This window comes from Mustela putorius, unplaced genomic scaffold, assembly GCF_011764305.1.
Source record: "Mustela putorius furo isolate JIRA1106 unplaced genomic scaffold, ASM1176430v1.1 tig00003845_pilon_pilon_pilon, whole genome shotgun sequence".
Lineage (NCBI taxonomy): Eukaryota > Metazoa > Chordata > Mammalia > Carnivora > Mustelidae > Mustela > Mustela putorius.
In genome coordinates, this window is record NW_025421998.1 from 17,293,859 (window position 1) to 17,315,820 (window position 21,962).

At 34.6% G+C, this 21,962-nt stretch overlaps 1 protein-coding gene across 2 annotated transcripts in view; it reads left to right on the forward strand.

Moving 5' to 3' along the window:
- The window catches only part of COG5 (component of oligomeric golgi complex 5), a 295,721-nt gene that overhangs the window by 167,548 nt on the left and 106,211 nt on the right, over positions 1-21,962 (forward strand). Inside the window, exon 11 of one of the 2 annotated variants that reach the window (XM_045089660.1) lies at positions 17,776-17,820. The exons of the other annotated variant lie outside the window; for it this stretch is intronic. Within the exon in view, the coding sequence (XP_044945595.1) occupies positions 17,776-17,820 (45 nt within the window). The remainder of the gene's footprint in view (positions 1-17,775; positions 17,821-21,962) is intronic. 2 annotated transcript variants of the gene reach the window in all.

Sequence of the window (21,962 nt, forward strand, 5' to 3'; positions counted from 1 at the left end):
TTTGGGTGAATGAGAAATTTAATTAGTGGTCATTATAAAGTCTTATAAACTCTTTGCTGAAAATGATGGAGTCCATTCAGTAGTTAATTTTTCTTATAAAGCACTTTGCTATATTCCATTTTTCATATTCTGAAATTCTTCCTTCTTTCATCTACCAATCCACTGGCCTCATGGGTCTTAAGAATTTCTTCCATGCATAGAAATCCAACTCTACATTGTATTCATTCATCTTGACATTTTTTAATAAGGAATAAAGAGTAATTAATTATTCTATTCGTCATTTAATCCTGACACATAAGTGTTCAAAAAAAAAATTCAGTAAGTTTCCAGTGTTACAATATAGATCATTTCCTTTGTTAAGTCCAAAATTTAAGCATTTTATATGTTGTGTTGTGGATCTCCAAGACCACCCCCACGTTTGGTTAATTTGCTGGGATTCAGAGCATTCAGCGTATAGTTGTGCTTGTGGCAATGATTTCTTACAGTGAAAGGATATGAATCAAAAAAAAAAAAAAACCAGCTTCATGAAAGGAAAGTCAGCAATAGGGAAAGAGCATATAGGTGCAACCAGGTGCAGGCTTCTAAGAGTCCTCTTCCAGGACCCACAGACAGGACACCTTTAATTCCTCCACCAACAAGTGTGTAAAATGTCCTCTAGGGAAGTTCACCTTGCACCTAGGAGTTCAAAGTTTTAATGAGGAATCAGTTAACTGCCTGGCATGTACCAAAATTCCAGACTCCCAAAAGAAAGCAGTTGTCAACATACACCACATTATTTGTATAAACAGTTTAGGTATAGTGAGCATTCTTATCAGAAAATCACGAGGATGCTCTCAAAATCCAAGTCCCAGGTACCAGCCAAGAACTACCCTCACAAGCAGGTATTTCTAACTACAGCAATCTCAGACTTGCTGGGCAAATTCGTTTTTGCATGTGTACTTACAGTAGTATATGCCCACTTCCATTATCCTGCTTTATATTTGCCTTTTAATTGTATGAGAGAAACAATAAGGTGCTTTTGTCAATTTGTATAGTAATTAATTTTTTAAAGTTTTTTAAAAGTCCACTCAGTTAACATACAGTATCATGTTGATTTTAGATGTAGATTATAGTGATGCAGCGATTCCATATGTCTCCCAGTGCTCATTGTCAACAAGTGCACTGCTTAATCCCCAGCACCTATTTCCTCATCCCCCACCCTCTTCCCCTCTAGAAACCATCAGTTTGTTCTCTGTAGTTAAGAATCTGTTTCTTGATTTGTCTCTCTCTTTTTTTTTTCCCTTTTGCTCGTTTTTGTTTCATAAATACTTTATGCAGGTGAAATCATACGATACTTATCTTTCTCCAGCTTATTTTGTTTAGCATTATATTCTCTAGCAAATGGCAAAATCTCATTCTTTTTTATGGCTGAATAATATTCTGTCTGTCGTTTGCACCACACCTTTTTTTCCCTGGTGTCTTTATCTGGTTTTGAGATCAGGGTAATGCTGGCTTCATAAAATGAATTTGGAAGTTTTCCCTCTTTTTCTATTTTTTGGAATAGTTTGAGAAAAATAAGTCTTAACTCTTCTTTAAATGTTTGGTAGAATTTGCCTTTGAAGCCATCTGTTCCTGGACTTTTGTTTGTTGTGAGCTTTTAAGTTACTGAGGCAATTTCTTAGCAGGTTATCGGTCTGTTCAAGTTTTCTATTTCTTTGTGTTTAAGTTTTGGTAGTTTTTGTTTCTAGAAATTTATCCATTTCTTCCACATTGTCCAATATATTGGCATATAGTTTTTCATAATATTCTCTTATAACTGATTGTGTTTCTGTGCTGTTTCTTATTATTTCTCCTCTCTCATTTGTGATTTTATTTATTTGCATACTCTTTTCTCTCTCTCTCTTTCTTTCTTTCTTTCTTTCTTTCTTTCTTTCTTTCAGAGAGAGTGCCCATATGGGGAGAGGGAGAATCTTAAGCAGACTCCATGCCCAGCACAGAGCCCTACCCAGGGCTTGATCTCACAACCCTGAGATCATGACCTGAGCTGAAATCGGGAGTCTGAAGCTCAATCAATTGAGCCACCCAGACATGCTCTCTTTTTTGTCTTGGTAGGTCTGGGCAGAGGTATATCAATTTTCTTGATTTTTTTTTTTTTCAAAGAACCAGCCCTGGTTTTATTGATTTATTTATTTGTTTCCTATATCATTTATTTCTTGTCTAACCTGTATTATTTCTTTCCTTCTGCTGGTTTCATATTTTTTTAAAATATTTTTATTTATTTATTTGACAGAGATCACAAGTAGGCAGAGAGGCAGGCAGAGAGAGAGGAAGGGAAGCAGAGAGCCCAATGTGGAACTCGATCCCAGGACCCTGAGACCATGACCTGAGCCGGAGGCAGCGGCTTAACCCACTGAACCACCCAGGTGCCCCTGGTTTCAGATTTTGTTTGTTGTTCTTTTCCTAGCTCCTTCGGGTGCAATGTTAGGTTACATATTTTCTTGCTTCTTGAGCTAGTCTTGTATTGCTATATATTTCCATCCTAGTACCACTTTTGCTACATCCCAGAGGTTTTTGAATCATTGTGTTTTCATTTTCATTTGTTTCCATGTACTTTTTTATTTCTTTTGTTTTGTGGCTGACTCATTCATTGTGTACTACCCATTATTAACATCTGTGTGTTTGTGCATTTCCAAGGTTTGATTTACTAGTTTCATAGCTTTGTGGTCAGAAAAGATGCATAGTATGACTTTGATCTTTTTGAATTTGTTGAGACTGGTTTTGTGAGCTAAAATGTGATCTCTTCTGGAGAATGTTCTTTGTGCACCTGAAAAGAATGTGTATTCTGCTGTTTCAGGATGGAATGTTCTGCATGTATCTCTTAACTCCATCTGGTCCAATGTGTCATTCAAAGCCATTTTTTCTTTGTTGATCTACAGTTTAGATGATCTGTCTATTGATGTAAGTGTAGTGTTAAAGTCCCCTACTGTTACCATTTTATTATCTGTCAGTTCCTTATGTTTGTTATTAACTATTTTTGTATTTGGATACATAAATGCTTACACTGTTATATCTTCTTATTAGATTGTCCCTTTTATGATTATATAGTATCCTTCTTTGTCTTTTGTTACAGACTTTGTTTTAAAGTCTATTTTGTTCAATACAATTATTGCTGCTCCAACTTTCTTTGGAAATCTATTTCATGATAAGTTTCTCTATGCTACAGGTGCCTTTAGGTCTAAAATGAGTCTCTTGTAAGCCCATATAGATGGGTCTTATTTTTTGTTTTTGTTTTTGTTTTTATTTATTTATTCATTCATTCATTTATTTATTTATTTATTTATTTATTTATTTTTAAGAGATAGAGGGAGAGGGAAAGAGCTGGTGGTGCAGAGGGAAAGAGAGAATTCCAACCCAGCCTGGAACCTGAATGGTGTCATATTTTATTTTGTAAGTTCCTTGACAGATATTTTTACAAAAATATTTATTTTTACTGCTTTTGTGTTTCCTACCATCATATTGTTACTGTAGTTTCTCCTTTTCACTGATAAACTCTCCTTTAATATTTCTTGCTTGCTTGGCTTAGTAGTCATGAATTCCACTAGTCTTTGTTTGTCTGGGAAAATTTTTATCTCCCCTTCTATTCTGAATGATAACCTTGCTGCATAGTGTATTATTGACTGCAAGTTTTTTTCCATTCAGCACTTTGAATAGCCAGTCACTTCTGCCTTGGAAAGTTTTTGCTGAAAAATTCCCTGATAGCTTTATGGAGTTTCCCCTTTTATGTAATTGTGTTCTTTTGTCTTGCTCCTTTTAATGTTTTTTCTTTACTGTATTTTGACATTTTAATTGTAACATGTCTTGGTGTGAATCTGCTTTTCTTGATTTTGTTGGGGGGTTCTCTCTGCCTCCTGGTTCTGGATATTTGTTTTCCTCCTCAGATTAGGGTAGTTTTCAGCTATTATCTCTTCAGATAAACTTTGTGCCCCCTTTTCTTTGTTGTCTTCTTCTGGGACTCCTATAATGTGAATATTACAATTTGATAGAGTCACTGAGTTCCCTAAGTCTATTCTAATTTTCTGTCATTCTTTATTCTCTATTTTGTTCATCTTGATTTTTTTCCAATACTCTGTCTCCTAGATCACTGATCTGTTCCTCTGTTTCTTCCAGCCTGCTATTCATTCTGTCCAGTGTGTTTCTCATCTTGTTTATTGAGCTCTTTATCTTTGCTATGATATTCCTTATCTCTGTGTTAAGGGTCTCACTCATGTCTTCCACTTTTTTCTCAAATCCAGTGAATAGTCTAAATCATTACAGTCATTACTCTAAATTCTCTACCAAGCATATCCATTCTGCTTAAATCTCTGGATATGCATGGCCTTGTCCTGATTTTTCATTTGGGATAAATTTCTCTGTCTTTTCAATTTGTCTAAATCTCTGTGCCATTTCTGTGTGTTAGGAAAGTCAGTTATGTCTCCTATTCTTGAAGGTAATGGCCTTATGAAGAAGAGGTCCTATACTTCCCTGCTATGTAGTGTCTTCTGTTCCTCAAGGCATGGCATTTCCAGCAGTGTCTCCACTATGTGCTGCATGTGATCAGCTGTTGTGTCCTGGCTGCTTTATCATTCAGGGCAGTCGTCTACAGAGGCTGTCTTTGCCTGTTGTGGGCAGTGTTTGGTTACTGGCCTGAATGTGACACATTTTACGTAGGTGTCCTCTGGTCTGCTTGTGACTTGAGACCTTTTGGCACTGCTGCTAGAACGGAGACTCTGCAAAACTCTCAGTTTGGGAGATGTGGTGTTGGCAGAGGTTTGGGCTTATCTTCTGGGGAAGAAGTCCTGCCTCTATGGCTGAGGCAAGTGTGACTAGGAGGGGCAGTTCCACTGGAGTGGGAGGGGGGCCAGCTTGGTGTAAGGAAGTTATATAAGGAGTATGGGCATTGCACTGTTCCCCCAGGTGGCCCTGTGCTTATGTTGAGGGATGCTGGAGGTAAATGGTGCCAACCAGTTCCTTTGTCCCTGGTAAGGTCTCTCCATGAATGCTGCCTCTCTGGGACAAGTTCTGAGATGAGCAGATAACCTACCCACTCTATGCCCTAGGTACTCTTCAGGTCACTGTTTCCATGCTGTATGTCCACACGTTGTTTACCTGCCACCTTTTCAAGAGCAGCTCTAATGCCTCTGAACTCTCCCCAATCCATGCCTACTGGTGTTCAGAACTCTGGGTTTAAGCCCTGCTGGCTATAAGAACTCATGAAAGTCAGCCCCTCTAGCTCTCCAGATCAATTGCTATGGAGATTCATTTTCCACTTGTACTCCCCTGGGTGCTATTCTGTCTCTTGCCTTTCTCCACAATGACAGCTCCCTTTCCACCCCAGTGGCCACAGTCAGTTTCTCTTCCAAACTGTGTCTCCACACTTTCTACCTTCTTTAATGTGCCCTCTTCTCTACCTTTAGTTGTTTCGTCAATCTTCAGGTCTATTTCTGGGGTATTTAGAATGATTTGATAGGTATCTATTTGTATACTTGGTACAAGGAGAGCCTAGAGACCTCCTATTCTCTTGCCATTTTCCCCTCTCTTGTTTTTCGAGAGGGACTTAAATTTTTTTTGCAAGAACTCAAGAAATTTGGCTCCCCTTGCTTTTCTAGCCAGTTGTTATGGGGATTCATATAGTATAATGCATAGTTATTAATCTCCCTTGTGTAGTTATTAATTTTTTACCTTTAGTGGTGGAATGAATGTGAATTAAGAATAAAAACACCGTTCTTTCCTATTTAAAAATATACTCATACACAACATACATTTCTAGTATAGTTATTTGTTCTTTTATGGTTATAGGTAAGCAAATGCACATGCAGTGTTATCATTCATTTCTTCTAATTTTGGTTGCCTTTCTACCCAAATTAATTTATTCTTTATTAGAGTGGCTTGATTCCAAGCCTTTTCTAGGTAATCCTTTGTATGTGTTTTTACTGCTTTTTAATAGTTTGTATTCTACTAACAACATAAAAACAATTATATGAAACCATTAAGGGAATCTGAAGAAAAAAACAGAAATAGGAATAGTGCCATTTAAAGATGCTTATGTTTCTGACATTATTTTTTTCTCACATTATTATATTAAAGTTTCTACACAGAAACTCATATATAAATTCTTATCAATTATTATTATGAATAAACTGGCAACTTCTGTGGGCCAGATTTTAAAAGCATGTGAATTACTACCAATTATCAAGGATTATTAGAAACAGGGATATATGCTTTCATTTTAGTCAATCTTTACATTAACTCACAAGATTTCTTACTGAATTAAGAATAAAACCAAGAAAGACTGATTTTTCAAACACTGTTCTTTCCTATTTAAAAATATACTCATATAGGGGTGCCTGGGTGGCTCAGTGGGTTAAGCCTCTGCCTTTGGCTCGGGTCATGGTCTCAGGGTCAAGTGAGATTGAGCCACGCATCGGGCTCTCTGCTCAGCAGGGAGCCTGCTTCCCTTCTTTTCTCTCTCTGCCTGCTTCTCTGCCTACTTGTGATCTCTGTCTATCAAATAAATAAATAAAATCTTTAAATATACATATATATATGTATATATACACATATATGCTCATATACAACACACATTTGCAGTATAGTTATTTGTTCTTTTATGGTAGTGTTTATGAAAAAAAATTAACTTCCTCTTGGGGTTCAGTGTACTCATGTATATTCAAAAAAGATCAGTCTTTTGTGAAAAGTCCAAAGTAACTTTTGATCCTAAATACTTGGGATTTCCAGGGCAAGAAAAAAATAAAAAACAAAACAAAATAAAAGCCCTCAAAATACCTGTTACATATTGCAGAAATAGCACATAAACTTCACTGTATTTAGTATAATTTCTTGAGTTTTTTCCTTTATTGCAAAGTTATGAACAGATACTTTTTGCTAATTATATAACTACCATGTAAGAACATTATTATTCTAGTGAAAATAATTTTTGATGGCAACAGAATCTTTGTAGAAAGTGCAGGATATCTAGTGTGAGTGGAGTTCCCAAATAATGATCCTTAAAGCCTTCAGAGAACTTTTGAGTAGAAGATGATGTGTATCTGGTGCTCTGGGTCATTGAAGAGTGGTATCTGGACCATTGTTTCTAAATATTTGTGTAATCTCTTTTTGAGGAAAAGGTTATAAACAGAAAGTTCTTACACCACTAGCTTTTGCAATTTAAAGGTTTTTAGGGAGGAAATATCTTAGTATTGAAATTTCTAATTTAGTGCTTTCGTCTTTTTAACCAGTGACTATATGTTAAAAATTAAACAAAATTGTAAATAATTCAAGATGAAACTTACTAAAATTATGCCACATGCTTTCTATAGTATCTGTTTATGAATTAAGGGTTTTTTTCCTCAGATTATTTCTAGTAAATACCTTTTGAGATTGGAATCTATCTAGAAGAGTTTTTTTAAATGTGTTTTTTAAAATTTTAAAATATTTATAAGTAGTTTTGAAATTTACTGAAAGCTAAATTAATAAATACTTTCCATTTGATTTATAATAGGAAATAGTTCATACCAACCATTTGTGTCATCTTTATACTGATATATTCTTTATCACATGAATATAAAATAAAACTGGACCAATTATATCAGGTATAACAATTTTAGGAATATAAGTTAAATGTGGAGCCCTTTTGAAAGCTTTTCCTTAAGAAGATAACTAATTCTACTTTTGCTTAATTTAATAAATGTCCTGGCTAACTTGTAGAACAGACTCTTATTTTAAGTTTATAGTATAATTTGAAAAGATATATTCATACCTGTCAATTGCTCAATTTTGGTGTCATTTAAAACTAGTTAGGAGTTCTTATGTCACTATTATAATTATCAATACTGTATATAACCCTTTGTTAAAGTGAGTGTAGCAAAGTATTGACAAAGTATTAGGATCCACAGGATATTATCAGGATCCACAAGATATGATACTTTCATTTTCTAAGCCAGCAATTTTTATCACCAAACATAGTCTTGTAATCATGTGTAGGATGTATTAGGCTAAATTTGGAATGTGTTCAGCATTTTAAGCAGCTATAGTACTAATGAGAATTTTAACTGTGAAAAAGAATGTGTTTTGTTTTCCTCTTTTAGACATATCAAATGATTTCGTGATAGAATTAAAGATTCAGAAAACTTTTAGGACATCCAACCGTGAAATCTTTTTAATATTATTAGAAGAATGTTAACTCATTTATCTGTGGCATCTTAATTTGATTAAAAAATCAAGTAACAATAAGCCGATTACGTTTCTAAGTCAGATATCCTCAGTAAGTAATTTATAAAGGTGAAAAGACTGTTGCTTTTATTCGTGTAGGGACTGGATCCGGTGAAGAGTCCCCTTACTACAGTATAAATAAATTCTGGGTACATTGGAAAAAAAAATATATATATATATACACACATAAACATCATACACTCTTGGGCCTGTAAAAGGTGAGAGAATCTCTGAGGGGCAAAGATACATATACACATATTCTTATGCAGGTCAAATATCTATATATGACATATTTAAAGAATACAAAATGGAATAAAAAATGAGAAACAAAAGACTTAAAAATGACCAGGTAGTTCTTTAAAAAGAACCAAATAGAACATTTAAAAAATTAAAAATAAAATCACTGAAATAAAAAAATTGAGCAGATAGATCATACAGATATTCCATAAAGTCAAAGAATGAATTAGATACTGACAAAATTAATGAAATTATCCAGAATGCAGCATAAGTGAAAGATATGGGAAATATGAAAGGTTAAAAATTATGGAGGATTAAATGAGGTTTTAATATAAGGCTGTAGTTGGAAAAGGAAGGCCAGCAGACTAAAACAACAACAACAACAACAAAAACCTGTATGGTTAGCTCAATACATGCAGGAAAAGCATTTGACAGAATCCAACATCCATTCCTGATAAGAACTCTTAGCAAACTAGAAATAGAAAGGAGCTTTCTCAACCTGATAAAAGACATTTAGGAGCAAGAAACAGGTAAAATCATAATCATGAGGGCTGAATGCTTCTCTCCTAAAACCAGGGAGCAGACAAGGATTTCTTTCTATTCTCACTACTTCTATTTAACGTTATCCTAGCTAGTGGAATGGAGTAAGGAGAAGAAAGGAAAAATTTCCAGTTTGGAAAGGACAAAATAAAATGGTCTCCATTTAGAGATGACATCATCATCTATTTAGAAAATTTGATGGGATCTTTAAAAAAAAAAAAAGCTAGAACTAAGAAGTCACTTACTGCAAGATTACAGAATACAGGTCAATACAAAAAAATCAATTTCTGTGTATTAGCAATGTACAATTGAGAATTAAAATTTAATAATTCCTATATAGTAGCATCAAAGAATATAAAATACTTAGGAATAAATCTGTTGAAAGATGAATATCATCTGTATACTGAAAACTAAAATATTGCTGAAATTAAAGAAGACCTAAGTAAATGGAGAGAGATACCTCACTTATGGTTTGATAGATTCATTGTTGTTAAGAAGTCCATTCTTCCCAAACAGATCTATAATCAGATGTTTTGGAGAAGTTGACAGGCTGCATCTAAAATTCAAATAGAAATACAGAGGACCTAGGATATCCAACACAGCTTTGAAAAGAAAAGCAAGTGTGGCGTTGTTAAGTTAGAGACCCAGATCATTGATGCAGAGTAGTAAAAAAAATTTACTCACACATATATGGAAAACTGATTTTCAAAAAAAGTTGCAAAAGCAATTCAGTGGTGATACAATACTCTTCTTAACAAATAATGCTGGAACATATGGATACCCAGATATAAGACTTAAAATTCTAAAACTGATTGGAGAAACAAAATAAAAACTTTGTGACCTTGAGGAGGCAAAGATTTCTTCAATGGAACACCAAAAGCTTGAGCCATAAAAGAAAAAACAACCTGGTATTTTGGACTTACTCAAAATTAAGAATTTCTGCTCTGCAAATTACTTCATTAAGAGAATACAAGACAGGTATATACTGAGAGAAAGTATTTGCAAATCATATATTTAATAAAGAACTTCTGTCTAAAAAATTCTCAGAACTCAGAAAGCATTCAGCTTCTATTTTTTGTCCTATTTTAAAAATAGATTCAAAGGGATATTTTACAGAGAGATGTCAAATAAGCACATACCTAAAATTTGTAAGACCTGACCATATCAAGTGTTGGTGCTGGTGAGCTTATAGAATGACTGGAATTCTCACATACTGCTGGTGGGAAAATTGTCCAACCACTTTGGAAAACAGTTTGACAGTTTCTTAAAAAGTTAAACATATACCTACTATGTAACTCAGCAATATACCCCCATGTATTCAAGAGAAATGAAAGAATATTGCCATAAAAGACTTGCATGCAAATGTCCACTAGCAGATTTTTATTTAATAGCCGGTAACCTTAAACAACGGATGTCCATAAACATGTGAATGGATAAGTTAATCATGGTAAAGGTATATAATGGAAAGTGATCAGCAACAAAAAGAAATGTGGACTACTGATAGATGTGAAAACATAATTAACCTCAAAATTATGTTGAATGGAAGACTCCAAAGAGAAAATGATGTATTCTACAGTTCTGTATATTGGCAGTCCTTGCTTTACAGGGGACTGTGTTTACTGAAACTAATTATGCACATTCAAACTATGTCCTTACTTTGCACAGTTCTGATATACACGAGTTTCTGTTAACACAGTACCGTGCACAACAAGGACTGGTTGGAATGCAAAATTGTGGAAAATACAACTAATCTATCATGATAGAAACAGGTCAGTGGTTATACAGGGAAGAGATGGGGTGGAGGAGGTTGAGGAGCTGCAGAGGGAGGAATTAAAATGGGGGAAAAGATACTAGTAGATTGTTTAACTGAGAAGTATGCAGATGAGTAATGATCATATACATAAAAACCTCAATATTGATCATTAGGGAAACACAGATAAAAACTCTAGTGAGGTTCCACTGCACAACCAGTGGAATCAGAACAACTATCAGTAAGTAGCAAGTGTTGGTAAAGATGTAGAGAAATTGGAACACTCATATATTACTGGTGCAAAAGTAAAATAGTACTGCCAGTTTGGGAAACATTTTGGCTGTTTTTTCATATACACTCTCCTTATGATCCAGCAGTTGCATTCCTAGGTATTTACCCAGAAGAAATGAAAACCTGTGTCCACAAAGAAGGTCTCTACACACTGTTTAGAGCAGCATTAATCATAATAGCCAAATACTGGAAACAGTCTCTGTGTCTATCAACTGGTCAAAGGATAAACAAAATGTCATGTATTTATATAATAGATTACATTCCACAATAATAGGAAACAAAATACTTACATATCAGACTACATGGTTAAACCTTAAAAACACTTTAAGTGAAAGTAACCAAACTCAAAAGAGTACATGTTGTAAGATTTTGTTTATATGAAATTTCTGTAAAAGCAAAACTATAGATAGAAGGCAGATAAATTATTGTCCCTGGGTGTTGGAGTAGGGTTTGATGGATGAATGGGTAAGGAGGGAACTTTTGTGATGATGGGATTGTTCTAAAAGTGGACTGTGCTGATGGTGCACAACTGCATGAATTCCCTCAAAGTCCTCTATCTTATTAAGAGCTGATACTCAGAATATATACATTATATGGATTACAATATGTATTTTGCATTGTACCAACTCAAAATAAGAGAACCGAATACTACCATGGTTATTTAAAGAAATTGCTGGTTCTGGGTTTGGACCTAAGAAAATTGAAGATGAGCATGGACTATCTTGTGCTAGAAAATAAAGAAATGCTCCAAAACAGATCATCACAACAAGTAAGGACAGTAATGGATTTTAACCTATTGAATAAAATAAAAATTCAGAGGTCCATATGTCAAACTAGACAAACAGATGGACTGACAAGTGAGAAGGGAAAGCTCTCCCTTAAAATGGACTGTGAACTGATGAAAACAGACCAATGAAATTAAAAAACAACTGTTTTTCAACTATTATAATAAAATGTGATTGAGGCAGTAATCAGTGGATGCTAAATCTGGAGGAAGGAGAGTTTGAGAAGGAACAGTATATTTACATGGTATGAAGTTGTCTCCCAGTAATTACTTATTAATTCCACAAGGAAAGGTAGCAACTATACAGTAAAAGAATTAGATAACACTTTATGTAATCACAATTAATACCCACAACACCCTGCAAATATACATGATATCCCAAGAACATATTATTTATGTTGTATTCCAGACAAAGATGCATAACCTGAGTCTAATTGTGTGGAAACAAGATAAATAAAAGCTTTTGGACAATTGTAAAATAACTAGTGTTCACTGCTTAAAAATATCAGTGATATAAAAGATTAAAAATAGTTTCATAGTAGGTAAGACCTTATATAAAAAGTTATGACAGCTAACTAAAATACCTAAAATAACTAAAATACCTTAAAAAACTAAAATACTAAAATACCTAACTAAAATACCTCATCTAGTTCCTGTTGCAGAAAAAAATGCTTTATTATAAAAAACACTGGACAGTTCATGAAATAGGAATATGAATGGTATAGGAGATATATATGTAACAAGGTTAAAAATCCCAAGTTTGATAACTGTAGTATGGGTATTTCAAAGGATGTCTTTATTCCTAGTGGGTCACTTAATTATTTAGTGGTACAGAGCTCTGATGTACAACTTACTATCAGATGTTTTTGAATGAGTAAGAGAGAGCGAGTGAGAGAGAATGGTGGTGATAAAGTAAATGTGGCTCAATGTTAGTTAACAAGTGGTGAGTTGGAGTGAACAAACAGTAGGATTTGTGGAGGGTGGTTATTCTTGGGGCTTCTCTTTAAAATTTTTCTGTAAAATTTTTCTCTAAGTTCAAAATGTAAACTTTGAAGGAAAAAAGGTCCCATAAAAAACTTCATGCCAACAGATTTTCTAAGGCAGGTGAAATGAACACATTTCTAGAAAAACAGAACATGCCAAAATTGTTAAACTAGAATTGGACCCTATGCATAGTCCTTTAACCTTCAAAGGAATTGAATTGCTAGTTCAAAGTCTTTCTACCAGAAACCAGTAGTCTCAGATGGTTTTTCAAGCGACCTCTACCAAAATTGTAAGGGCTTTCATTCTTTTTCTTTTTTTAAGAGAAGAAAACTCCCTCCCTCATTTTATGAGACTAAAAAGTGGCCTTTATACTAAACCAATTAAGGATTATAAGATAGGGAAATTGTAGTCCAGTCATGCTCAGGCACACACACTGAAACTTCTAGTACACCAAGCATAGCAGTGAGTAAAAATTATACAGCTATCTCAGTAGATAACAAGAGTATTTGACAAAATTCATGACGATAACAAATACTAGCAAGCTAAGAGAAATGGGCTTTCTTAAGTTGATAAAGGATTTCTAATTAAATCTTTAGCAGTCATGATTCTTACCAATAAAATGTGGAAAGCATTGACTTTAGTTAGGAAAAAAGCCAGATGCCCACTGTCCCTGCTGCTTTTCAACATTGCCCTCCAGGACCAACCCAACATAATAAGAGAAGAAAAATAAATTAATAGATTTCAAAAATCCCAGAAGAGTTCATTCCTATTGCTTTTCTGTACATCTGAACAAATCTTAGATCTATCAGGGTCAACAGAAGGCTACATGTCTATCTCTTGAAAATTGAGCTAGTCTAGGACTGCCTATAATTTAAAATTAATCTGTACCAATTATTTCTCTATAAACTTTTTCATACCACGTATCAAATGTTGACTTTTGAAAGTCCTGGACATGAACACAACTGTAAATACAACAGTTTTTGTACTGATTAGGATCATCTGTAATACCTCTTCTCAGCCACATTTAGCAAACTGTTAGGGTGGATGGAGGGAGGCTCTCACCAAACACTTTTTTCTCATTTGAGTGAAGACACTTACTTTATTTTTATTCTCTCTCTCAATGATTGCTTATTATATGATAATAAATATTAAAATACCCCAAACACTTAATTTCCATATGATACACTTACCATTTTTTGCCAAAATTGTAATACTAGACCCTTTTTCTGTATTAAACAATTAGAACCTTGGTAAATATTTACATTGTTTCACCATTCCAAGCAGGTGGGTCAGTATTCTCCCTTTGTTGCAGTTGTAGAGAAGCTGCGGTGAGTAGACATGTATGAGTAGAAGTTAAGAAAATGTGCAGACACTTTTAAAGTGTTTAAATACCCTTAAAGTCACTCTAATTCTTCTCTTTTTGCTTTTTTTTTCCCCCTGGGAACTGCTTAAGTAAAAAAAATTTTTTTAAAAGATTTTATTTATTTATTTGACAGACAGAGATAACAAATAGACAGAGAGAGGGGGGTAAGCAGGCTCCCTGCTGAGCAGAGAGCCCGATGTGGGGCTCGATCCCAGGACCCTGGGATCATAACCTGAGCCGAAGGCAGAGGCTTTAACCCACTGAGCCACCCAGGTGCCCCAAGTAAGATTTTATTTATTTATTTGTCAGAGAGAGAGAGTGGGTGAGAGAGAGAGTGCACAATCAGGGGGAGCGGCAGGCAAAGGGAGAAGCAGGCTCCCCCCTGAGTGAGAAGCCCAATGCTAGACTCGATCTTAGGATCCTGGGTTCATGACGTGAGCCGAAGGCAGATGTCCAACCAACAGAGTCTCCCTGGCATCCCCTTAAATAAAATTTCTAATTCATGTTTTACCTATAAAACAAAATATTATCTGATACTGAAATGAACATATTATAAAATATAATTGAATGCTTTGCTGGGCACTGGGATAAAAAGTTGACCAAAGTGACATAGTCCTTGCCTTTAGACAACTTATTTTCCTGGTGGTTTCCTCTCCAGTCATACTTGTTCCGTTTGTGGAACCCTTCACAGGGATATACTTGTTACGGTATTCTTTTAAAATACTAACAGAGAATACCTTTTAATAGTTTATAGTGGTGAAATATTAAAGTATCTGAAGAAGGAAAGCTTATTGTAGAAAGACCTATAGAAAGACTTCTGTAGTAAGTTTATTCTTGGTATGCAAAAATGATATTTAGACTCTGTAGAAGAACTGAACTTTCTCTCAAGAGTCATAGACTTCTCTAACCAGTAACCAATTATGGTTCCTCAAAATTCTCTGCAGCATCAATTAGTTTATGTAGGGATTAAAGCTACTTAAGTACAGGGCACCTGGGTGGCTCAGTGGGTTAAAGCCTCTGCTTTCTGTTCAGGTCATGATCCCAGATCGAGCCCCACATCGGGCTCTCTGCTCAGCAGGGAGTCTGCCTCCTCCTCTCTCTCTGCCTACTTGTGATCTCCCTCTGTCAACTAAATAAATCTAAAAAAAAAAAAAAAAGAAGCTAAAGTACAAATGAAAGACATTAATAGTTCTATTAAGTTACTAGCAGGAGTACTTTAGTTAGGCTTAATGTGTATTTCTGTTATAAAAAGAAATCTTGTCTTAGGCTACTTGCTCAAACAGAAATCTGATCCTGAAATGAAATGTTGTTTTCTTTTTAGTAATCCAATTAGTTAAGATTTGACATATGATAAATCTATTTCTAATTTTTTGAGGAACTCCCATAATGTTTTTCCATAGCAGCTGGCCCATTTTACATTCCCATCACAGTACACAAGGGTCCATTCTTCCACATCCTTACCAACAGTTATTACTTTCTGGGTTTTGATAGTGGCCATCCTAACAGGCATAAGGTCATATCTGATTACGGTATTTTTTTGCATTTCCTGATGATTAGTGATAATGATCTTTTCATATGTTTGTTGACTAGTTGTATTATTTTCTTCGGAGAAATGTTTATTCATGTCCTTTACACATTTTTTTTTTAAGATTTTATTTATCTATTTATTTATTTCACAGAGAGATCACAAGCAGACAGAGAGGCAGGCAGAAAGAGAGGGGAAAGCAAGCTCCCTGCCTAGTAGAGAGCCTGATGTGGGGCTTGATCCCAGGACCCTGGGATCATGACCTGAAGACAGAGGCTTTAACCCACTGAGCTACCCAGGCGCCCCTACAAATATTTTAATGGAGTTGTTTCTTGTTGTCATTGTGTTGTAGGAATGTTCTGTTGGCTTTTTTGTTTGTTTTTTTTTAAAAGTAAGCTCTACACCTGGTGCTTCAGTTCTTGACCGTAACAGGATTAAGGGTCTCATGCTCAACAGACTGAGCTAGCTGGTTGCCCTGTAGGAGTTCTTCATGTATTCTGGACTTTAAGATACATGGCTAACAAGTATTTTCTCCCATTCTGTATGTTGCCTTTTCTTTCTGTTGATTATTTCCTTTGCCACACAGATGTTTTGAAGTTTGATGTAGCGCCATTTGCCTAATTTTGCCTTTGATGCCTGTAATTTTGATGTTACATCCGTGAAATCACTGCCAAATCCAATATCATGAAGCTTTTCCCCTATGTTTTCTTTTATAAGCTTTGTAATTGTAGGTCTTATATTTGGGGCTTTGATTCATTTTGAATTTTTAAATGTGGTGTAAACCAAAAAGGTCTGCTTTCTTTCGAACGTGGATACCAGTGCAATCCTTTTGCCATTGTGTAGTTGCTGCACATTCATAAGAGATCATACAACCATGTATGTGAGGATTTATTTCTGGGCTCTTTGGTCTGTTACATTTGTTTATATGTCTCTCTTTATACTAGTACCATATTGGTTTTTATTTGCTTTGCAATATGTTTTGAACTCAGGAAGTCTGACACCTCCAGCTCTGTTTTTCTTCCTCAAGATTGTTTTGGCTATTTGGGGTCCTTTGAGATCCCATGTGAATTTTAAATGGTTTTTTTTTTTCCTATTTCTGCAAAATATTCCTTTGTGATTTTGATAGTGATTACATTGAAACTTTAGGTTGCTTTGGTTACTATGTACATTTTAACAGTATTAAGTCTTCCAACCCAGGAACACTGGATAATTTTTTATTTATTTGTGTCATCTTTAATTTCTTCCAGCAATGTTTTGTGGGTTTATTTGTACAGTCCTTTACCTCCATGGTTGAGTTTATTCTAAGTGTTTTATTCTTTTTGTTGCTTTTGTGAGTGGGATTACTGTCATGATTTCCTCTTCAGGTTGTTGTTGTTAGTGTGTAGAAATGCAACTGATATTTATGAATTGGTTTTGTGTTCTGCAACTTTGGCGAATTCATTTATTCTAACAGTTTTTTAAATGGACCCTTCAGGGTGTTGTACATACAAGGTCATGTACCTTCTACTTTTCTCTTTCCCTCCCAAGGAAGAATCTGCAAGTTGGAGTTTTCCTCCCAGTTCTGAGCTTGCTAGCTTGAGAGAGGAACTGACATGATTGAAATGCTTTTTATTACCATTTCAATGCCCCTTTTCTTGACTTAGAGCTTGTGTGGGGTCCTGTGACTTCTTAACTGGTTTCTGGAATTCTAGTAAGAGTTTTAGACCATATATTTTTCTTAAGTCAGTGTTTTTGTGGATGAGCGGAAGATGGTCTTCCTGTTCCACCATCTGATGTCACAGAATCTCTTGGTTTTTTTAAAATAAGATATTGACAAGAGTTTTACTATTTTTGCTTTTCTGCTTTTTGAAGGAGGAAACAGTAGGCATATATTTGCCTCACTGTTTGGTTGATGCAAAATGAGAAAGAAGTAGGAAATAAGAGCTAGATATGTGAAAAGTCGTTTCATATAGTACATTACTTATCATGTTAATTCTGTCGACTAGAGAGGATTAAGCCATGCATGTTAATTTGATATTTTAAGGCAAGCATTCTATTATTTCACTTTAATTTGTATCTCCTTTATTTAACAACAGAAACTAAAGATCTTTAAGGATCTGAATTTCAGCATGAAATCGTGTGTAAGCATAGGTCAAGATGCATGCTTTTGTGTATATGTACATGTCTGTATGTGAGTAATGAATATGAATGTTTGGATTTTCTTAGTCATGTTGATACTAATTTAAGTGATTGTAAAAGAATTCAGGCATGTGTTTATATTCTGGGGGAGGGGAAAATAAATAAATAACACCATAACTAAAGTCTATAGTAAAATATATTTTTTCTAACAGTTTAATTTATCTAGGACATAATATACATCAAACTTAAGACTATAATAAACCTTTTAAAGACACATGATTTTAAAAGATTTAATGAAATTGCTTTTGATAGAGTCTGGCTTATTTTTTATATCACAGTTTCCAGTTGTTACTCTATTTATTTTAGATTATATTTCCATAAAAATGAGTTTTTGCATTGAGAGGAATCCTTTAACTGTAAGAACATGTATATCTTTTATGGAATCTTATTTCCTCAAAGTGAAGAAGAAATGAAATGGAAATTTTTAGTAGTTCTTTAAGTAGTGTTGTCTGTATAGCATATATTTATAAGCAAATGATTACTTTTTGTTAAGATTATAGTAAAATATCTCAGAACATTAAGAAAGTAAAGTATGTCTAAGTTCTTTACTAAATTGTTATTGAGTGCCTGCCACATTCCATATTACAGGCACTGTGATAATGATTGGAAATTTCAGAATGAGCAGAACAGAAATGGGTACTAATTGGGGAAATAAACATTAAGCAAACAATTGTATAAATGATGGTTTATAATTTGATAGCTTACAAAGACTTACAGAGTCTATGAAAATATATAATGTGGTGACTTCAGTAAATGAATTTTAAAAAGCTTAGATGTTAATGATGAGTTGGGTTGGTGAAAGGGAGAAGTATGCAAAAAGAATGGAACATTATCCTTTTCAGGGACCAACAGATGTCAAGTGTGGCTGGAGGGGGAAGAGCATTTTGTAATGTGCCCAGGAGATGTTCATGTACTATTTTACAGATTTCAAACTTTTATCTTAAGCACAAATAACCTGATTCATATTTATAATTTTTAATGTTAACTACACTGTGGGATATAGATTGAGGGGACCAACTGTAGAGAAAGGTGGCTTGTTGCAGAAATTCAGAAAGAGTTAACGAGGGTTGTGTTAGTTTCCTAGGGCTGCTGTAAGGAAGTTCCACAAACAGAGTGGCTTAATGAGAGAAATGTGTTTTCTCATACCTGGAGGCTAGAAGTCTGAGGTCAGAGTATTTGGCAGAGTTGCTTCTGTCTGAGAGCCACTGGGGAAGGATCTCTTTTTTTCTAGGCCTCTCTCTTTTTGGCTTATAAATGAATGTCCTCTTTCTATGTCTTCAGATCATCTTCCTTCTATATGTGTCTGTGTTCAGATGTCCTCTTCTTATTGGATTAGGGTCCATCCCAATGATCTCATTTTAACTTAATTCTCTAAAGAGAATGATCTTTCAGTATGGTCACATTCTTAGGTATGGGAAGCTTAGGACTTCAACATATGAATTTTGTGGGGAAATGATTTGGCCTGTAACAATGATTAACATTGATGGCAGTGAAAATGGAGACAAGTGGACTGATTTGAGAATTACTTAGGAAATGAAACTGATGTATCTTAGTAATAGATTAGAAATGGTGAGATGGGGAAGGTATCAAGATGACTTTGTTCTGGTTTGACAAAGGTTCTGAGAGATAGGACTGATTTCATTTGGGAGCATAAACTGAGAAGGATATTTTAAGAGGAAAGATGATGAGGGGCTTAGTGATAAAGTGTCCAACTCTTGATCTCAGCTCAGCTCTTGATCTTAGGGTCATGTGTTCAAGTCCCGTGTTGGGCTCCATGCTTAGTGTGGAGTCTACATTAAAGGAAAAAAAAAAAAAGAAAGAAAGGTGGTGAGCTATATGGTCAAGTGTTCATTTACGTGACATCCATTTGAAGATGTCAGGCAATTTAATAGGTGGAACTGAAGCTCACTTGAGAGACATGAGCTCATAGATGGTAGTCAAAGCCATGGTAATGGATGAAATTGGCTATAGAGAAAAAAAAGAAAGATACCTAGACAGAGTCCAAAAAATATATAACTTATAAAATTCATATAGAACCGTATTTTCCAAAGAGGTATATGCAGTTTGGCCTGGAGAATTATAGTTATAATTTCTATCCATATATTTAAAAAGCCTTATCCTTTAAACTATTTCATATATTTTATATTGTATGTATCTTAATATAGTAGTACTAATATAATTTTAAATAAACATATTTTAGAGTTTCAAAAAATATTCTCCACTGAGTGAGTTTGGGAAACACTGTAACAAAAAAGGCAACAAGGAGTATCCTGGAGGAGGATGAAACTAAAAAGAATATGGTAAGGGAAGCCAAGGGACTGGACTTAAGGAGACTGTGAAATCTCCTAATTTGAAATTTTAAATACCAATAAGCCATGCATTCTCAACAAGGACAAATTGACCCCAAGAGGGAGAAATGGTTCTATTTTGTTTTGTTCTGTTTTGTTTTGCTGGGAGTAAGGAGGCACAAAACATCTTAGATATTATAATGGTTTGTGGCCTCTATAGCTCAACCTTGCCCTACAAAATCTTATTTATTAGTATTTAATTTCCCTTATTAGTGAGAAACTAAATTAAATTTAAATTAAGTACACTATAATTATATAAGCATGATATACGTACTATACATTTGTATGCAATTAATTATTCAATTTAGTTTTCTCTTTGAAGGGGCAATAATGAAAAAAGGTTGAGGAACACAATAAACTATATAGAAAGGGCTTTAAAACCCTTTTGCTGTAGTTTAACAGTATTCTCTAGGGAGGAGTATGGGATTTGAGTTTGAAGAGGAATTCTAAATTTTTACCGTATTTCCAGTATTGAATATTTTACGTCAAAAATATATTCTTCTCTTTATAATGAAGTTAGATTATCTAATTACTCCTCCAAATAATTAAGAAGAATGAAGAAACCATCATATTTGATCCCATCACACAGAGATAATCTGTTAACATTTTGCATATAGTTTTTCTGTTTAACTGTATATACTTTATATCAACCCCTATCTGTTCTACCTTCAAAAGGTATCTGAGATCTGACTACTTTTCACTACCTCCCACTACCACTGTAGTCTAATCCCTCATTTTTAAAAACAAAAAGTAGAATGTACCAAAAGTATTGTTCTGCTTCTTTGAACAATATGCATATAAAAGCCAACATTTTGACTTCAGCCAAATTTCTTTTGTACAGGCTTCTCATTTTGCTCTGTGGTGTTCATCTTGAAGTCCCTACTGAATTTGTCTGTCTCCTTTCGTAATTGACACAGGAAAATGTTTCTCCCTGAAGGATATTTTCCAGTAAAAGTGTTTCCTTTTCTGTTTTATTTTTTTGGCCTTCTATTTGCTTCACCAGGATCCTTCTGCTTTGAATGCAGAAGATGATTACGAGCTAATTTAAAATTCATATATATTTGGTTTCTTTGATCAAGTCTACAGGCTTTCTTACTCACATCATGATCTCTCCACAGAGATCTCTGGCACAGAATTTTTGCTCAGTCTTTTACTTGCTCTTCTGTTTTTATCTTAACTCCCTCTGCTTCCCTCTGCTCTTCTCTTATTAAGCACTAACTTTATAAACTCTTTATCTGAACTGATCCTCACCTCTCTCTTTGTCTCAAAGATATAGGTAGATTGCATCTTTTTTTGTTTTTTGTTTTTCTTTTTCTCAGATTTACCCCTCTACTTTTGTTTTATAGTGTACACTTTCCTAGAACATTCTCTGCTTCCTCCAATACCAGCCTTTCCTGGCTACTTCTTCTCAAGGGTCTACCATTTAAAGCCAAAATTAAAATAAAACCCTTGGGCCTCTGTCTCCACCGAAGTATTTTTTTCCCTTTATGCCCAGATTTTAGTAAGGTACTTTGTATATCTGCTTTCTTATTTCTGTTTTGCACCAAGCCACTGATGTCAAGCTTCTGCATTGAAACAGTTCTTGTTAAATTCATTCTGATGACCCAGCTACTAAATCATTTTTCTCACCTCTATAACCCTCTTTTATTTTACTCCTATAAGGCAATAACTGTTTCTTCTGCTTAGTGCTTTCCTCCTTCACGGATATCGCTACTTTTCAGAACCCTTCATTGACT